This window comes from Etheostoma spectabile, chromosome 21, assembly GCF_008692095.1.
Source record: "Etheostoma spectabile isolate EspeVRDwgs_2016 chromosome 21, UIUC_Espe_1.0, whole genome shotgun sequence".
In the NCBI taxonomy this organism is placed as follows: domain Eukaryota; kingdom Metazoa; phylum Chordata; class Actinopteri; order Perciformes; family Percidae; genus Etheostoma; species Etheostoma spectabile.
The window spans coordinates 12,774,259-12,790,810 of NC_045753.1; the positions used below are offsets into that span (position 1 = coordinate 12,774,259).

General features: G+C 41.8%; 2 protein-coding genes across 5 annotated transcripts in view; one reads left to right on the forward strand and one right to left on the reverse strand.

Moving 5' to 3' along the window:
* LOC116671218 (neurabin-2) overlaps positions 1-14,578 on the forward strand; it is a 21,679-nt gene extending 7,101 nt beyond the window's left edge. For both annotated transcript variants that reach the window (XM_032502298.1, XM_032502299.1), the window contains 9 exons: positions 5,071-5,203; positions 7,292-7,412; positions 7,707-7,811; positions 9,620-9,752; positions 11,772-11,924; positions 12,039-12,092; positions 12,227-12,456; positions 12,551-12,647; positions 13,161-14,578. In XM_032502298.1, coding sequence (XP_032358189.1) covers positions 5,071-5,203; positions 7,292-7,412; positions 7,707-7,811; positions 9,620-9,752; positions 11,772-11,924; positions 12,039-12,092; positions 12,227-12,456; positions 12,551-12,647; positions 13,161-13,211 — 1,077 coding nt within the window. In that variant the 3' untranslated portion in view covers positions 13,212-14,578. The remainder of the gene's footprint in view (positions 1-5,070; positions 5,204-7,291; positions 7,413-7,706; positions 7,812-9,619; positions 9,753-11,771; positions 11,925-12,038; positions 12,093-12,226; positions 12,457-12,550; positions 12,648-13,160) is intronic.
* A 3-nt stretch (positions 14,579-14,581) lies between these two features.
* The window catches only part of prdm9 (PR domain containing 9), a 6,783-nt gene continuing 4,812 nt past the window's right edge, over positions 14,582-16,552 (reverse strand). For all 3 annotated transcript variants that reach the window (XM_032502296.1, XM_032502297.1, XM_032502294.1), the window contains one exon: positions 14,582-16,552. This exon is cut by the window's right edge and continues 474 nt beyond it. In XM_032502296.1, the coding sequence (XP_032358187.1) occupies positions 14,913-16,552 (1,640 nt within the window). In that variant the 3' untranslated portion in view covers positions 14,582-14,912.

Below are 16,552 nucleotides of genomic sequence, written 5' to 3' on the forward strand. Positions count from 1 at the left end.
GGGGGGGGGGGGGGGGACTCACTAGTTAAACCACCACAGTGTTACCCAATCGCATTGTAGCCAGAGGGCCATCCAGATGGAACCACACTGCAGGAGAGCCTCCAGAGCCGCTCTGTCATTTAGCCATCTCTCTGTCACGACATTGTAAATGGTAGCTGTGACTTACTGGTTATTTTTAAACCCTTCTACTGTACCAAGTGGATGCTCTGTCTGTATAGACACACACATCTATTAGCTGGTGAGTGGCTCTATCTAGCTGCCCACGGAGCTTTTGTAGGACATCCCAGACAGTTGATAGCAGAGGGTGGGTGGGTGGGTGGGAGGGAGGGAGGGAGGGAGGGAGTTTCCTGGCCATCTGTTAGCTTCTCTGACCTACTATTTGCCACAACTGGAACAGCGTCCTTCTTCAGCCATGCCCACCCCCCATCTCCATGCCTTTTAATCCCAATGTTTGTCTTCTAAAGATAGCCACCTCACTGTTCAAGGAGTTCATTTACTACTCTACATACAATACAGTACTTAGGTAAAGGTTTAGGTCAAAGGTTGCATTGTGCAGGATCCCTGGCCTTGTGTGGGATCATGACACAGAAAGGGGGGAGAGGGAGGAAGTGAAAGTGTGAATTCAGTGTCAGTGAGGGCTCGGTGTAGCCTGACCTGCATCATGATCCTAAACTAGCCCAAGGCTGCAGGTCACGACGTACATCAAATGATGGCTGTGGTTTTTTTCAGTGCCACGTAAAACGCTGCTGAACCTCCTCGTTTGATCTTCCACAGAATTGTGGATGTAAAATGAGGGAAACACAAGCCACCAGCTGTGGCCCCTTGATCTGTAAACTCAAGAAGTGAAGCAGTGCCACGTGAGAGCGTCACAGTAGGCACGCAGGCTTGCAGTGCACTGTTGTTGTTTTGTGCTCTGTTACTTAGGATGCAAACTGCATTTTGTGCGTCTGTAATCCACATTCTGCTAATCCCTCCAAATACGAAGGTAACCTAAATCAAAAGCCATTAGACTTCAGTGCTGCTCCCAATGCTGTCTGTCATCTGCAGTACAGTTAGGTTCAATTTGATTCACTTAATTCATAGTGTGAACTAAAATCCCTACTGCTGCAGCTAATTATTATTTGCATTATAGATTCCTCTGTCACTTCCTTTTTTGAGCAAATGTTCAGTCAATAAAATGCCACAGGATAAGGGTAAAAAGCCCATCTTTTCCCAGATCCCACGTCTTCAAATTGTTTTTGCCTGATCAATAGCTGCTTGATATTAAATTAACATATCAACATTGTTGTCAGTTTATTTATTTAATTGAATGGAATCCATTAAAAGAATAGGAAACTCTCAAGCAGCATGTCATCGGCCTCATCATCACTTGTGTGAACACACGGTGATGGTGGTAATTTGGCTATAAGGCGATAACATTTTAAACCCTATTCTTATTGGTAAATAAGGCTTAAAAGTAGAAGCAGAGGCTTGTACAGCGTCCACCGATGCATGACAATACAATGATACTGAATAAATCTGCGAGAGGAGGGGCTGCTAACATTTCAAAGGCGCTGTCAAAACTGACAGGCTCTTAACTGTGTGGCGTTGCCCGGGAGACGGGGCCTATATGACTAAAGAGTTAGCGCTGAAGCCACGAGATGCTACTTTGTAACACAGATGGACAAACTGAACAGCAGAGAAAGAGAAGTGAGAGAAAGTAAACAAAGACTCAACAAAAAGTGTTAAAGTGTTGCAGCAGAGGGAACAAATGATTGTGGAGAAACAAGTTGAGAAATCTGACCAAATAAATGAAAGAATGTGTTGAAGAGAGAAGGTCCAGCACTGAATTAGTGTGGCTATTGGAGCATGCAAGGTGGCGCATGCATAATCACCTTGGAAGACTGAAAGTGAGGCTTTTAAAGTGTGTGTGTGTGTGTGTGTGTGTGTGTGTGTGTGTGTGTGTGTGTGTGTTTTTGTGTTTGTGTTGTGTGGTGTGTGTGTGTGTGTGTGTGTGTGTGTGTGTGTGTGTGTGTGTGTGTGTGCAGCTGCAAAGGCCCCCTTAGCATGCTGGAGTGGTTTATGTAACTGTCATGCTGGTAGACCGAGTGAATGTGGGAAAGAGAGGCCTCTGTCTTCATGAAAACAACTTCAGTGGTTGTGATTGTTTCCTTCCCCCCCCCCCTCCCCCAGTGTGTTTGATACACATTACTGCTGTGAAATGATACAGCTCGGCGGCCTTGAGGAAATGCTGCGGCTGTCTCAGTTGAAATAGTCGATACATTTGAATTGCATTACGTCTGCATTACCAGTGGTGGTCAGTTACTATGAAAACCATATACCCAGCTTGTCTATCTCAGCTGCGTTCTGTTCAGCTCCTCCACCTCTGAACGTTAGGTGATGCACTGCTGAAAGTACACAATACACAGCCATGATGAGTCCGTCAACTACTGCCCAAACATAATGATTTCAATTAAAAGTAGAATTGTGCCCATTGGGTCTGCAACTAATGATTATTATTTTTTATTATTATTATTATTTTCCTGTTAATTAATTTGTTGATTATTTTATCAAATAATTGATTAGTTGTTTGGTCTATAAAATATCAGAAAACGGTGGAAAATTTCCAAAGCCCAAGATGACGTCCTCAAATGTCTTGTTTTGTCCACAAATCAAAGATATTCAGTTTACTGTCATAGAGGAGTGAATATACAAGGAAATATTCATATTTAAGATCAGAGAATTTGAATTATTCCCATGAGAATGACTCAAACCGATTAATTGATTATCGAAATAGTTGGCAATGAATTTAACAGTTGACAACCAATCGATTAGTTGATTTATCTTTGCAGTAATAGTGTTCAACATATTCATTTTTACATTTTACATGTAGCCCCAGGTCCCTCAGATTCTCCAGCCAAGGTTTCCTCCATGTCCCAAGGTCCCGGCTTCAGCAAAAAGGTTTTCTGTTGCTGGCCCTCAGCCGTGGAACCAACTAACATGACATCAGAAATGCCCCTTCAATTGCAATATTCAAAACCAGGCTCAAAACTCACCTATTTACATTGGCCTTCCCTATGTTTTAATTCTCCAACCCTGTTATGTCTGTAATGAGTGTTTGTCTCTTGATGTTGTCCTAGCTTAAATCACTGATCTGTACATGTATTTAATTAATTTAATTTGTAATATTATGTGGCTAATGCGCTATGTACAACACTTTGGTCGGTGTGAACTGTGTTTAAATGGGCTATAGGAATAAACCTATTTGCTTACTTACTTACTTACTTACATTTGTATTAAAACAGATACATTTTTAAGGAATTAAAAATAAATTCTGGATTTAAAATATGAACAGATGTTCCAAAAAACACTTAGAAACACCTATTGTGAAGTCACAAGCCACTCTCTTTCACAAGTGATTCAACATTCACCACGCTCCCCAGGGTGCACAGTGTTTTCTTCTTTCAGTTGCGGTTACTATATTTGGAGTACATACAAGAAGGACTGGGAAGTAGCACAAAACAGTGATAAGCCACCATGACTGAAGAAAGGAAATGGTCAGCTACAGACTTTAGGTAGCAGAAAATCCGAGAAGTGTTACCAAAGGGCTAGCGCTGATTGACCTTTGGACAGTGCAAAAACACCACAATTTGGGAAATGTGCTTATTTGATTTCTTGTCGAGAGTTAGATAAGGAAGTTGATGCCACTGTTGTGTCTGTACGCTGAATATAAAGCTACAGCCAGGATACAGTTAGCTTAGCACAAAGGCTGGAAACGGTGAAACAGCTAGCCTGGCTCTGTCCAAACATAAAACAACAAATTGTTGCCTTCGCACTGAAGTTTTTGAGTGAATTACCGAGCTTTAAAGTGTTAATTATTTACCTTATGGTGTGCTGGTAGGCAGGTGTTATACCTTTGGACAGAAGCTGGTTGTTTCCCCCCCCACACTGCTAGTCTTTGTGCTAAGATAAGGCAATGACCCTTTACACTAAAGATAGCGCTTTTCAAGCAGTAACAATCATATGAAACGGTACACACTTCCTGTGTCCTAAAAGGGCGTGGCCTCGTTTGAACGTGGTGTGGATTAACAAAAGGTTATATTTGAATAATTTATCAATGTGTTCTTTGCTAACTTCAGATATTTATACAGGTTAAATACATATTTAGCACCACAGAGATTAGTTTTTTTGCTGACGTCAGCTTATCTGTGTTGCCAGATCTTGTAAGAGTTTGGTCTAGAGACCAAAACAGGTCTCAAACAAAGTAAATGTTCTCCTGACTTGTCCGTCTGAAAAATGCCATGTTAGTTTCAGAATGTTCTGGAGATTGGGGAAAATGGGTTCAATATTTACTTTGGTGACTATGAGCAAAAGATAATCTGTGTTCACGTTCACTTCTCCCGTTGGAATCAATACACACGGACCTGACGCTAGTCTCCTTAAGAGGTGCGGCCGTGGCGGAGCCCATGTGACACAGATACAGAAAAATACTCTAAGTTAGGGGGGCCCGGTTCTTATCCGTGGATTAGCTAACCGTCTCCTTGTGGTAGCTTCATATTTAACAGACAGATATGATAGTGGTATTGATCTTCTCATCTTACTCTGCAAGAAAGCAAAAAAGCCAAATTCTTTAAAAAACAACAACAACTAGTATCTCAAATTAGGGCTGCACAATTAATCTCAATAAAATTTAAAAAAAAAAAGGCAAAATATGTGTCATCCCGGCATACACATCTACAGACTAAAGAAGCCATCATTGTTTGGTGCACGTCCTTGCAAAAATCACCCTATAATCATTTACATCTTTTGAATTTTAATAATTTTCAATGAAAATGAGAAAACTGATCATTCCCTCCAATATTGTGAATCATATTGCAATCGCAATATCAGTTAAAATAAACGCAATTAGATAATGTCCTCATATCAGGCAGCCCTATCTCAAATCCCCCCCTTTTCAAGAAAATCTGAAAAAAACTATGGATAATTACAAATACAGCACACAACTTGATGCTGCCTTCCACAGTCTTGAACAAAGAGGTTTTATGTGTTTGGGATCTCAGTCTGATGGAGTGTCTCTGCCTCCTCCTGCAGGTGTTCGCCACTTACCCCAACGAGGACTATGACAGGCGTAATGAAGACGTGGATCCAATGGCAGCGTCTGCTGAGTACGAGCTGGAAAAGAGGGTGGAGAGGCTGGACCTGTTCCCCGTGGAGCTGGAGAAAGGTACAGAGAATTACAGAGTTACCTAAGAAGCCTGCCATCTGGAATATTGGAATACTTCTAAGCATTTATGGGAACCTGATTGGGGCACCAGGTGGGTGATTTGCAAGAAATTGGAATGTAAATGAGTATAAGAAACATTCAAAGAAAAGTATTGGAAAATGATTTTTGGTGATTAACCCCCACTGGACAATTTGAATTGTCCTTTCTGTCTCTCTTTGAAGCCAAATGGGGAAAAGAAATTCTCTACTACTTATGTAAAAAGGTCTTCAGTGTTCACCGACTGCCTCCTGCCAACCACCCTGTTTCCCCCAGTGAGCCACACTTCCCTCAACATCCCTTTGACATTATGGTGCATTAATATATTTATAGACTGACTATATTTAGAATTTTGTACCGGGCAGGTTACGCAGGATACCATATGTGACCATTTTACTGTATAAATGATGCGCTGATGTGTTTACCGTCAAATTATTGACAAAAGAATACAATACTTCAACACATCACACCTCAGGGAGGATGTTGTTATTGATTCTGATCTCACTTCCAAGTCACATATGATTATGAAGAAGCTGACTGAAATAGTGTTTTATCATTTTAAGACTTCTTGAGATTCAAATAACTTGTGCATGCTTTTATTACAACTATAAATCAATTACAGCAACATACTGAATCATTCGAGACCCTGCAAATACTCTAGACATGTTTTCATAGAGTTGCTCCTGACTCTGCGGTTGATCTGCTGCGTGTCCCTGGTAGATCCCCTCATATCCACAGCCTCTCTGCTGCTCACTGTACCAAAAGAAAATCAGACAAAGACCTGCGGTAAAGCTGCCTTCTGCATTTTTAGATCCAAACTCTGGAACAGATTCTCCAGCTGGATCAGAGAACAGCAATGTCAGAGCTAAAAAGTCACCTGTTTAGCCTTGATTATAACTAAAACCTGTTATTAGTTCACTGCTATGTAGACTTTTCTTCATTAGAAATAATATATTTTTCTTTCTTTCTTTCTGCCTTTAATAAGGTTAACTGTCTGCTCTTCTTTTTGTGGTACCACCCCTAAATAAGCATTTATAATCCTGTAGGATAAACACATACTCAGTGAACATATAGTAAAACCTAGTTTTAATAATTCAAATATTTCTTCATAGGGGAAGCTGTAATTGTTGACAAAAACTGTACATTGACAAACAGCTAAAATATGTATTTACAGCTTTATACATTAAGCGTGGTAAAATCCATTAAATTTTTTTTTTTTTCTACTGGTTGTAAATGATAAATTGGGGGATTTAAAGTAAAGTGTTACCATAACATGTAGATATATTGTACTTATATTACTATGCAGTCTATAAATTGTAACTACAAGATCAATTTATTAGGTTATAATAGAGCATCTCTGAAAGGTACCATGTGAAGTTTTGTTTGTTTGTATCGTGCGGACGTGAGGACGTGCGTGCATGTGTGCGAGCATGCACACAATACATTACACATTCCTGCTATCACACTGACTGACAGTTGGTTGCAGTAGTGGGCAAATAAATGCAGTAATGTACCAACAAAAGCAGGGAAGAAGACGCCTGCCAGCAAGCATGCATGGATGTTAATAACGCAATGTTTAAAATTGGCTTTGTAAATGTTTCATGAGGAAGGAAATGCATTGTCAGGCCTCATGACAATATCTAAAGTCCTGCTTGTTTACAAGAAAACTCCACAGAGGACCTTTAATTTGGATCACACCTGTGGTGAAGGGAAAGGCCCAAGCACTGCTCTGCTTTTACTTTTTTTAACTTCGCTATCCAAATTCATCCTGATGGTTAACCGGTCATCTTTCAGTCCCAAGCTCACTTCCCTGGAATTAGTCCACAACCGCAAATTATTACCAAAAATGTAATTCACAAGTGTGACAACATGAACATGGAATCAAAGATATGTTTTCCACCCACAGAGAGTGGTAACAGCACCACAGTCCACGTGCTCCAATGCTTCACTCACAAAGACATGACAGCATAACACATCAAACTGACCAAAAGCTGTTAAACAGGGATTACAGTAACAGTATGGTAACATGCTGGTCTGGTATTTGTCTTTCAGATGGTGAGGGCCTGGGCATCAGTATCATCGGGATGGGTGCAGGGGCTGACATGGGCCTGGAGAAACTGGGCATCTTTGTGAAGACAGTCACGGATGGAGGAGCAGCACACAGGGATGGCAGGTATGTTAATTACTGTTCACTAAGGATTCTTCTTTATCTGGAAAACCCACATGGCAAAAAAATGGCATTGGATTTGTAAACTTCGTGCCAACCTGAGGTTAGTAGTTGTCGTTTTATTTTTTCCCAGGAGTGGATGCTTCATTGTCCCACTTTCTATGTGATTCCTGGCAACTGCAGTCTTGCTGCCAAAAAATGAGGTCCTTATAAATGGAGTGTGGTTTGTGTGTGCCTTAGTAAAAAGGCCACAGATGAGCTATTACTGTGAATCCTAAACCTTTTAACTGCTTCCTCCAGGATCCAGGTGAACGATCTGATTGTGGAGGTGGACGGGACCAGTTTGGTGGGAGTCACCCAGAACTTTGCCGCCTCGGTACTCAGGAACACCTCAGGAACTGTCAAGTAAGAGTTACTTTTGAATAGCCATGATTTTACTACAATTGCTTTGACGTTGAGAGACACAAATCATCAAACACCAGTGTTTTAGCCACAGGAGCGGGATGGTCGGTCGGCCAGTTGGTCCAGGACTGTAGTCTTCGAAAGAAATATCTCAACAACCATTGGCTGGATTGCAATGACCACGCACTCCGTACATCATCTAACGCCATCAACAGATCCAAATTTTAATTTAATTTAATTTTATTTATAGTGTCAACCCATAACACGTTATTTCAGGACCCTTTGTAAATAGAGGTCGAGACCACACTAATTTACAGAGACCCAACAATTCCCCCAAGAGCATGCTTTCGGTTCAACACTGGCAAGGAATATTTCCTTTTAACAGGCAAAAAACCTCAGACCCGGGCTCTTGGTAGGCGGCCATCTGCCGCAACCAGTTGGCGGTAAGAGGGGGATTAAAATGTCCAATACTTTTATTTGTGACTAAAAATACCCGCAAAACTTAAGACGTTATGAGCCTCAGCTGTACTTAGTGTTTAGTGCTAATTAGCAAATGCTCACATGCTGGTGATCATTACATTACTGGTACACACCAACATGGTAGCAAGCTAATCTCATAGCACTGCTGGGATCTTAGTTAATTCATTTTTACAGTAGCAATCCAGGACATAAGTCTCGTTACACTTTGTTGCTCGCTGTGACATCTGCATTCTTGCTCTAAGACATGGTTTCCTCTTGATATATACGCACAGCCAGTCCTACACGCAGGACTGACTTCTACCACATCCTGCTCATTCAGCTCACCAGACTGCAGATTTATATCTCAAGTCTCACAGGGTCATAATTATACCCTTCATTGTTGAAAAGCTCCTTTCTGAGACATCCTGAATGCGGTCCAAAGATTCCACACCAGAACCACAGAAAACACAGTTATCAGGAACAAATACACTTGGCATCTAAAGTAGAGTTTGAAATGCCAGAGGGATATTTGTAGCCGAGCTCTTTGGCGTTTAGGTGGAGCTGACCGTTCCCTATGCACTCCTTTTGTCATCTAAACTCATTCATAATTCAGGGTTTAGTGGTCAGCACTGTAAGGGCGATTGTTAGTGTTGTGTGACTTGTGAAGATCAGAGACCTCAATAGATAGCTCATCCATTATGGATCTGCTGCAGGGAGAGCTCAGACCTATTCATAAAAACTGTCAGGCGGACAATAGATGGGGGCAGGAAGTGCGTTTGTGAACATTTAATTACTTATTAGTGCCGAAGAAATTGATTGGCTGCCTTAATAACTTTCAGTGGCTTCTTCGTGATTCAGTGTTTTTTCTTCTTCTTCCTGTTCATTGTTTACACGGTGGCTTTAATTGGACAGAGATTGGAGAGAGATTTGTGAGCCTTAATCAGGAAACATATCGTCTCTACAATGAGCTTTACAATGAGCTTAAGGAGAGGCAGAGATGAGGGTTTGAGTTTAATCATAGAAGAATCCAACTCCATAGAGACTGCCTTTGTTCAGCTCTAAACAGGAAGACATTTTCTGACCTCAGAGAGCCAGCACATTCCTTACTACATTAATACATTACACTATACCAACTGGAGAGGGCTGCAAGAGCTCTATTATATATGAAAAACAATTTCCTGGTCCTTGTGGAGCCAGTGTTCGTGCTCCTTAGTGGCCAGGTGTAAAAAAAAATGTAGTATGCAATATCACACCCTATCAGACAAGGGACTATTTCAGTTCAGCTAGCCACTTTGAACATGTCGGAGTTGTTCAATCCTGACTGAGCTGGACTGCTGATTGTCAAAACACAGGTTTGTGATTGGGCGAGAAAAGCCGGGAGAACAGAGCGAAGTGGCCCAGCTGATCCAGCAGACCCTGGAGCAGGAACGCTGGCAGAGGGAGATGATGGAGCAGCGCTACAACCAGTACATGGACGAACAAGAGGTTAGTCCTGCATGCTCATTTCTAACACCCTCTGAAACAAGAAGTACTGGTGTAGGATCCAGACAAAACTGCTTACCTTGTCATTCTTGACTCAGTGGTGGTGCATTGTCTGCACATGCACCACCACGCAGAAGTCACTGTGCAATGCTTACTTAATCACTTTCCTTCCCCCTTTGTCCACTTGCGCACACACACACACACACTCAAAATCCCAATTCAGGCTACTGACTTGAAAATTCTTACAAGAAAATTTAAATGTGAAACTATTTTGCTGGTCAGTTGTTGTCTCAGCAATATTCTAATATAGAGAGGATCAATTCCAAAAAATAATAATGTCTGAATGCATTTATTAACATTTAAAGCCGTAAAGTTTCAACAGACGCGTCACTAAATGGCTTTAAATTATATGTAAACTTTTCAAAAAAATACCTCCTTAAAAATGAAACACAAGGCTCTTTCTTTTGCAATAATTCGTCATCTCTGTATGTCCTTGTTTCCCCTTTAGGATTATCAAATGCATCCCATCATGAAGAGAAGGGACTCTCTCTGGTGTGGCTGGGGTGTGTGTGTGTGTGTGTGTGTGTGTGTGTGTGTGTGTGTTTGTGTGTGCGTGCGTGCGTCCTTCTGGCAGGAAGTCACACTGTTCAGACTGATGAAACGATAAGCTCAGCTCCAAAATGGGGACAAATTTGAATCTCAAATTTTGTGGCCTCGAATACCCTTTGCTTTGTTAATCTCATGTGTCCAAGATGTTCTCTCCGTTTTGTTTTTATGTAAACAGAGTACGTACTCAAAAACTGCCTGCAGTTACATTATAACAACAGAGAGGAAGTTGCTTCATTCATGCAAGGGTGATGGTGGGTGGTTCTTGAAAAGCTTAGGTTGTATAATAGAAAGTATAGTATGCACTTTGGAGTTTTGCACCATCTAGTGTCTGTTTGGTGTCACAGCACAGAAACATGTTTTTAATGACACCATTTAAAGGATTTAGCCAAAGAATTTGAACATCGACAACTTCTCCCTTTCTGCTAAAGCCCAAACGGTCTCCTAAGCCCCTCCCCCCATGAGGAAGAATGAATGCATGTGCCTGAGCAGTGATTGACACGCAGTTAGACACCACCGCTGGCCCTGATTGGAGGATCTGAACAGGGAGCAGTGTATTTTTGCAAATTGCACTACAGGCTGTAGGTGGGGCCAGAAGAGCCAGATTTGTTTTTAAATTACTTGCTTTATATAGTTCCACTCCAACATAGAGTCAGTTTCAGCAAATATGACAGAAAGTTAGTTTTATACGTTTTTACCTACTGCATCTTTAATGACCTTTTCGTTTTTATGTAACATTTTAATGATTTAATTTCAAAAATTCAACAAGAAATGCAAAAAATGCAAAACCTCATGTGTAAACACAAAATCTTACTATTACAAACATAATAGATGTTTGAACAATTTGTCTTACCAAAATCCAGCTCTCGCTATCTAAATGATACTGGTTTGCAATTTTAAAATCCACACATGATGTAAGACAAGATAAGATCTGATATGATAACATTGTATTGTCTCTTTTAGGAGAAATTTGTCTTGGGTAGTCGAGAGAACAGAAATGGCGATATATCGCACTTAATAAACCCGCAGTAAACATGCATAAAACATAAGCATTCATTATCTCATCTCAATGCGTTCAATAATCATTTGGTAAACCTCACACAAGACCCCCCCCCCCCCCCCCCCCCCCCCCCCCCCCCCCCCCCCCCCCGCCTGCCACTACACATCCTTCCCCTCATATTGCATTTAATGCTACACAGTTCACATTCACAATGCCGTGTCAAAATAAAAATATTGAAACAAAGCCCTACCTGATACGTCCTGCTGCTGCAACATCTGGACTCAACTGGAAATACGTCAAATAGGGAAGCAAGTTGTGACTTTAAAGGGTCTATTCATCCCTCCATAATTTGGGTGAACTGGCCTTTTAAACTTCTGTCTGTGAATGTGTTCCTAACCTGGACCTCGTCCCTGCAGGGTGGTGAATATGGCACAGATGAGGAAGAGGACGAGGATGAGGAGGTCAGTCCGCCGTATCCCAGTGCCATCGAGGTGTTTGACCTGGCAGAGAACGAGGACATGTCGCCTCTGGAGACGGACCCTGAGAAACTGGCACATAAATACAAAGAGGTGAGAAATGAACTCAGTAATTGGAGCGTTTCCTGTGTAATCACATCTTATTTCCCCTAGTGTGCCTAATGTTAACACATGTATTTAAAATGGTCATCTCTCTTTGCTATAAAGCTCCAAATAAAGCATGCTGTGACTCAGGCCGAGATCCAACAGCTGAAAAGAAAGGTAAATTCGTAAAATACGTTCCTTTAAATAATAATGAATTACAATCCTATAGTAAGAAAACAAGCATGGATTATTTTAAGGATCAGAGTTTACATAAGCGTGTCAAGGAAATGGATCATCACCTGTTTTTCCAGCTGCACCACGCCGAGCAGGAGAAGCAGCGCTGGCGCATGGATAAGGCCCAGCTGGAACACACCCTGCAGGAAAACAAGGAGCGTATGGAGAAGCTAGAAGGCTACTGGATGGAGGCGCAGAGCCTGTGCCAGGCGGTGGACGAGCACCTGAAGGAGACACAGTCCCAGTATCAGGCCCTGGAGCGCAAGTACAGCAAAGCCAAACGGCTGATTAAGGAGTATCAGCAGAAGTAAGACAGCAGGACTACATAGAGCTAAAAGAGTCGTGTGATTCATTACATCTGAGTTTAACAGTCTGACGCTGTAATTGGCTTCCTTTAACAGGGAGATTGAGTACCTGAAGAAGGAGACTCAGCGTTGTGCACAAGTTGGAGCTGAGGCCTCTCTTCTGAAAGAGGAGTCCGGACAACTTCAAGAGCAGGTACGGGGAGCGACCTAGAAACAAGACTTTCTTAGACTTTTAAATAATTACATTTTAGAATAGTTTAGCCCATGCATGCTTTGTGCTAAAAGAAGTAGCTTTGAAACTGTTTTTGTCCCATTACAAGGCAGCGGTTTGCAGTGTTTTCTACTGCACTGTCAGAGTGTAAGATGTAATTTTCCAATAGGGGATCAATAGAGTATAAAAAATTAAAGAGTTTGTTGATGGCACTCTCCAATTTAGTTGGTTTGTTAGTTGCAGTTTGAGGCTGTGCTGTTTTATGTTTTTTTACAGCACTCATGAGAACAATTTGGCTCAAAACTGCTTCAGTGTGTCTTGTGACCTGTATACAAACCATTAAATATAGTTCAATAAAGTAAAAAGCTCTAGCTGTATTTTAATTGATTCGGACTTTTGGACCATGCTGTATAAATTGTTTACATGCTGTAACACACCACCGGTGCATTATTAAACATTACATTACATAACTGTATTTCCCTCTCCCTTCTGTAGGTGGCTGACCTGGAGTGCAGAGTGGAAGAGCTGAAATCTGAACCTTTATAAAAGCCTTTTGTCGGTTACATATATCTCAGAAAGCATAACTTTACTCGATGGAGACGATAGTGTTATTGTACTTCCAATGACCTGCAGGGTATTTCTCGTCACCACCTTGAGCTTGGTTTCTGGTTGCATACTGTAAATGTGTCCTCAGGCTAAGTATTTCAGCCACTTAACCCTTTTAACCATGTTTTTTTCTGTTATGGGAACACAAAGAACGGTTTTATCATCACAAATATAGACTCTGTTGAGCTCTAGATGTGTCGTTCCTTTTTCATTTTCAGTATTTAATCTTAATTTGTGGTTTTGTGACAGATCGAGCTGTTGCTTTTAATTGCCAAAAAATATGAATTCCTTTCTTTTGCCTAGATTTGTGAACTTTATTTCTGTTTGTACAGATGTGTTACTGTGTGGTTTAACAATCAGTTTGGTTTGTAAAAATTTTTAATGTGTGTATAACATTAACATAATATAAACTAATGAGATTGAGGGTTGTTGTATATTTTATGTGATGAAGATGTGTACATTGGATGGAGATTGCACTGAAGAAGACATCAACAAGGTGCTTCACTGGAACGGAGGAATAAATGGGAACAATGTATGTCTTTGAAAATGTAGAAACAGTAACCCAATCTTCATAGGGGTCCTTTCACTATACCTTGAGAACCACCTGCTGCCTACCTTTCAGAAAGTGTTTGTGTATTTTTTACACATTAAGACTCAAATGAGCGTCCAATCCTCTGGTTTCAACCCTACTTTCAAAAAAAGGACCACAGAAACAAGCCTCCACAACTGCTGTGCCACAAATGAAAATGGATCTCTTTCTCCTCTCAAACTGGATGTTGTCAAGGACCGTGTGTAACTGGTATTAGTTAGGACTACTGGTTTAAGAAACATTACTGGACTGGGATGTTAAGTAGGCCAGCAGCAGAAGTTCTAGATTTAAAAAGCTTGTGTCTCGAACCAGCAGATGCACTTGACACCACTGTGTGTAGCACATGGAAAACACTGCCAGGTTTATACCTGTTTCAATTTACGCACAGTTTGAAATTAAATAAGTCTACGTCAACTGTCATACCAGTATGTTTGTATAGTTCAGGTAAGACTGAAATATTTTAATTTTACTTAATATTTATAATCTAGTCAAGGTGGAAATATGAGCTAACAAGGACAAAAACTGACAAACGCAATGCACAAAGCAATGTTCAACGGACAGTTCTGTGTTATTAACAAGAGGAGATCATGACTACGAAAACACAATTAAGATTAATGAATTGAAAAAAACAGGCATGTTATGAGTATTTTCATAATAAGGCGTGTACAGTGCACATGCTTTGCATTGTATGTTTTGTGGAATAAATGGTCAACAGTGACGGTCAAGTTGGTGGTTTTTATTTTGAAGCAAATTGACATTGAGAGACAATAAGCATTTGTTTATGTAAGTCAGGTCTGTTGTTAATTGCAGTGAATGACGTGTTTAGATATATTCTTTCATTCTTAACGTAAAAATCCACTTTTTAGTAAGAAATGCTTTAAACAAACTTAATAAGTTAAAGTAATGTTATGTACAGGACATTCAAAATTCTCTGCAACACTTTAAGAGCACAATCGTTAAAAATACTATTGCACTACTATTTAGTGCAATTCAGTTTGAACTGGCAACCACTTAAGCTCCTCTACGGCATTTCCAAAGTCCTACAAATGCGACTATGAGTGCATCTTCTGATGGTGTCTCCTGAGATGGTAGTTTCGGGAAAAGCTCTTCCCGCATTGGGTGCATTCGAACATTCGCTGTCCCAGGTGAAGCATTTGGTGAGCTTTGAGACTCTGGGGGCGGCTGAAGCTTTTACAACATTCGGGGCAGCTGTAGGGCCTCACCCCCGTGTGCTTCCTCTCGTGTCGCTTCAGGTCTCCCGACTGCCGGAAGCTCTCCCCGCAGTGGGTGCACAGGTACGGCTTCTCCCCGGTGTGAGTGCGGAGATGCACGTTGAGCTGGCCGGTGTAAGAGAAAGACTTGCTGCAGTGAGGGCAGCTGTACGGCTTCTCGCCCGTGTGAATGCGCTGGTGTTGCTTGAGACCGTAGTGGTTTGTGAAGCCCTTCCCACAGTCGGTACACAAGTACAGCACCTTCACCTGCTGGAAGCACGCGTGGGATTTGAACGCTTTGGCGTTTGCACAGCTCTTCCTGCAGTGGGGGCATACGTATTCTTTCCCCCTCTCCTCTTCCTCTTCCTCGTCCTCCAGCTGATCCACTAGGCTGTCTGAATCGTGATGGGACAGATACTCCTCCGGGTGGTGCCTCTTGATGTGTTTAATAAGGTAGCTCTTCATAGTGAAGGAGAACTGACAAAAGGAGCATGGGAAAAGCTCAGACGTGCAGTGATACTTCATACAAGTGTTGCTCTTCTGATGCTGTCTCAGGTTACCGGTTGTGGCGAAAACTTTATCGCAGCGATCACAGCTGAAGGATTTTGCATGTACATGCACCATCTTCTCGTGTCTTTTTAGGAAGCCAGGCTTCTTGAAAGTCGCCGCACACTGACCACACTTGTGCCGTCTCAAAGTGCACTTATGTGCTTTGAGATCATCTGGGTTTGCGTATGTTTGTTTACAGCGATTACAGCTAAACCATTTGTATAACTCTCCACTTCTGACAGCAGGTGCTTCCGGCTCAGCTGAGGTCCCGTCAGTCTGCGCAGGACCGGCTAACGGCTTCTTGCAGACGGCCGCCCTTCGTTTTGGAGCTATGAGCTTGGTTATGGCAGAGATTTTTGATCTAGCTCCAAGTCGCTGAGGCCTCTGATGCTTTTGGATAGATTCAACTGTTTTAGCCATTGAGGGATGCGGGCTGAAGTCTGGATCGTGGCTCAGATCATCACCAGCAGGCACCGGGTCATCTTCTTGAATTTCCACTGTGATCTCCTCGGAGTTATGCTCAGTTATGTGCTGCTGAAGGGAGTCCACTGAAGAAAAAGTCTGTGAACACTCAGCACAGCTAAAGGGCATGCCGGTAGAGTCCTCTGGAGCCTTATTTGCTTTTTCTCCCCGTTTGCTTTTTGATTTTTGGTGATGCTGCAGGTGCCTGGTGAGGTCGTTGTACTGGCCGAAGCACTTCTGACACGTGTTGCAGACGTACGGACGTAACCTCTTATGGACATTCACCTTATGCTTTTTCAGCGATGCTTCATTTGTGTAGCTCTTACCGCAGTCTGAACAATTGGAGGGGGATGTTTCTGCCTCTCCTATACTGCCAGTTTCAGTTTCAGTTATATCCATTGTTTCTTGTACATTCTCACCTTCACTTATTTCCTCAGTTACAGCTGAATTGGCAGTGTTAATAAGTTCGG